Source organism: Mus pahari, chromosome 10 (genome assembly GCF_900095145.1).
Source record: "Mus pahari chromosome 10, PAHARI_EIJ_v1.1, whole genome shotgun sequence".
Lineage (NCBI taxonomy): Eukaryota > Metazoa > Chordata > Mammalia > Rodentia > Muridae > Mus > Mus pahari.
This window is the reverse complement of record NC_034599.1, coordinates 82,409,854-82,412,373: the sequence shown is the minus strand read 5'-3', so window position 1 is coordinate 82,412,373 and position 2,520 is coordinate 82,409,854. Positions and strand designations below refer to the sequence as shown.

Below are 2,520 nucleotides of genomic sequence, written 5' to 3'. Positions count from 1 at the left end.
GATGATTATGAGCCACCATGTGGTTGCTGGGATTTGAACTCTGGACCTTCGGAAGAGCAGTTGGGTGCTCTTACCCACTGAGCCATCTCACCAGCCCGAGATTAGTTCTTTTGAGACCACAGTTAGTTCTGTGTGAGGGAGCGATTGTAACAGGAGGGCCATCACACACTCCTGGGCTCCCTGCACATGTCCCTTCCTGATTCTCTCCCATGTTGTGATGTGAGGAAGAGCCAGGGGGACATTCACCCGAGGCCAAACCAGTGAAGTCAACTGTTCCCAGACTCTTAATCTTCAAAACTGTGATAGACTTCTTATTAGAAAGCCAATGTGCCCAGAGGGTCAGGTGACTTCACTGTTCAAGGTCATTCAAGTGAGTTAGCAATGAGGACTTTTGACTCAACTTCATGTTTCTTTTCTTTCTATAATTTGTACTATATCTCACTTCCTGATTCCAAATATAACATGTATTCAGCATTTAAAAATTCTAAGAAGTTCTATGAAAATAACGATGATGATGATGATGATGATGATGAAGAAACTTTCCAAACCAGATACAGAGGTGCGTGCTTATAGTCCTACCATTCTCTAGAGAGGCAGAGGGAGGTGGGAGAATCCCAAGACTGGGGCCAATCAGGGCTAGATAGTGAAACTCTGTCTTAGAAAACCAAAAGGTAGGGATATAGATGTTTAAAATACAGAAAGGCCTGGATTCAGGTCCAAGAACCACTGAAAATATCTAAAAAATATAGTCATCTTTTGAAAATTCTACCATTGGCTGACGTTTGTCTGGAGGTCAGTAAATTTTTTTTTTATTTCATTATGTGTGCTATGTGCTTGTAGCATTGACTTTTAATCATGACATGAATGAATTCTTGGAACGTTTCCCAGCAAGATTACCTGCCCTCATCCAATGCAAGTTATAATACATAATACTGCATATTACAGCTAATACATTGTATACTGCACACTGAATGAATATCCTAGCTCGCAGAACACATCGAAACAATTACCTGTATAGAGAAAGGTGTTGGAGTGTCCTCCCACCACGATGTCCACGCCTCGCACCTTCTGAGCGATCAGTTTGTCCATCTCAAAACCAGAGTGTCCCAGGGCGATGATCTTAGTCACATTTAGCGTCTTTAGTTTATCTACTTCAGGCTGCAATGCAGAGATTTCATCTTCAAAGACTAAATTTGTCCCTAAGGAGGAAAATTAATGAAATGGATATTAAAAGAATTTCATTGTACTATTTATATACCAACACACTAATATAATTTCTTGTTAAAGCTCTCTTCACTTACTAACAGCAAAATGTATGAATATATCTGGTACAAAAGCTTGAGCGGTCAAGAAAAATTTAAATCAATGTTCTAGGTTGCATTCACCTGATATTGCATTGGGTTAAGGTTGTAGATAGTACATACAAACCATACATACATACATACATACATAATGTACACACATATATAACCAATATATATATGTAACTGTCTTAGGGTTTTACTGCTGTGCACAGACACCATGATCATGGCAAGTCTTATAAAGGACAACATTTAATTGGGGCTGGCTACAGGTTCAGAGGTTCAGTCCATTATCATCAAGGTGGAAACTTGGCAGCATCTAGGCAGGCATGATGCAGGCAGAGCTGAGAGTTCTACATCTTCATCTGAAGGCTGCTAGCATAAAACTTACTTTCAGGTAGCTAGGGTGAGGGTCTTAAGCCCACATCCACAGTGACACACCTACTCCAACAAGGTCACACCTTCTAATAGTGCTACTCCCTGGGCCAAGCATGTACAAACCATCACAGTAACATTTATTTTTGTTTGCACACATGTACTATAATACATGCATGGAGGTCAGAGGACAATTTTCAAGAGTTGGTTCTCTTTGTCCACCATGTGGGTCCTGGGGATCAAACTCAGGACATCAGGCCATACAGCAAACATCATTATCTATTGAACCATCTCACTGGGCCATCGATGATGTATTTGCACAAACTGAATCTCATACTAAGAAGAGACTTCAGGTACAGTTTGTTTCCACCTCCCTTTACATTTAGGCCTTCACACTAACCATGAAAAACATGTCTGAGCACAAAAGCGTGGTCTCTACAATGGCTGCCAGCGCCATTGCTTTGCTTGGAATCCTAAAATGTCTTCAGACCTAAAATGTTAACAAGTAGGCCTTGAAAGCCAATTTCAAAAGGAGGTTTTTACATTTTATTTGTTTATTTATTTGTTTGTTTTTGGTTTGCGTATGCTGTGACATACTTATGGATGCCAGATCTCTCCTCCTACCATGTAGGTTCCAGAGACTGAACTCCAGGTTATCAGGTGAGGTGGCAAATCCCCTTCCTTAACCCCAGAGCCATCTTTTTTTTATTATTTTTATTTTTTATTATTTTCTTTATTTACATTTCAAATGCTATCCCAAAAGTTTCCTATACCCCTCCCCCGCCCACCTCTGCTCCCCTATCCACCCACTCCCACTACTTGGCCCAGGCCTTCCCTTGTGCTG

The 2,520-nt window shown here is 40.8% G+C and overlaps 1 protein-coding gene across 1 annotated transcript in view; it reads right to left on the bottom strand.

Annotated features, from left to right (window-relative positions):
- The window catches only part of Nt5e (5'-nucleotidase ecto), a 44,364-nt gene that overhangs the window by 17,145 nt on the left and 24,699 nt on the right, over nt 1-2,520 (bottom strand). The window contains exon 3 of the mRNA XM_021207594.2: nt 1,011-1,199. Coding sequence (XP_021063253.1) covers nt 1,011-1,199 — 189 coding nt within the window. The remainder of the gene's footprint in view (nt 1-1,010; nt 1,200-2,520) is intronic.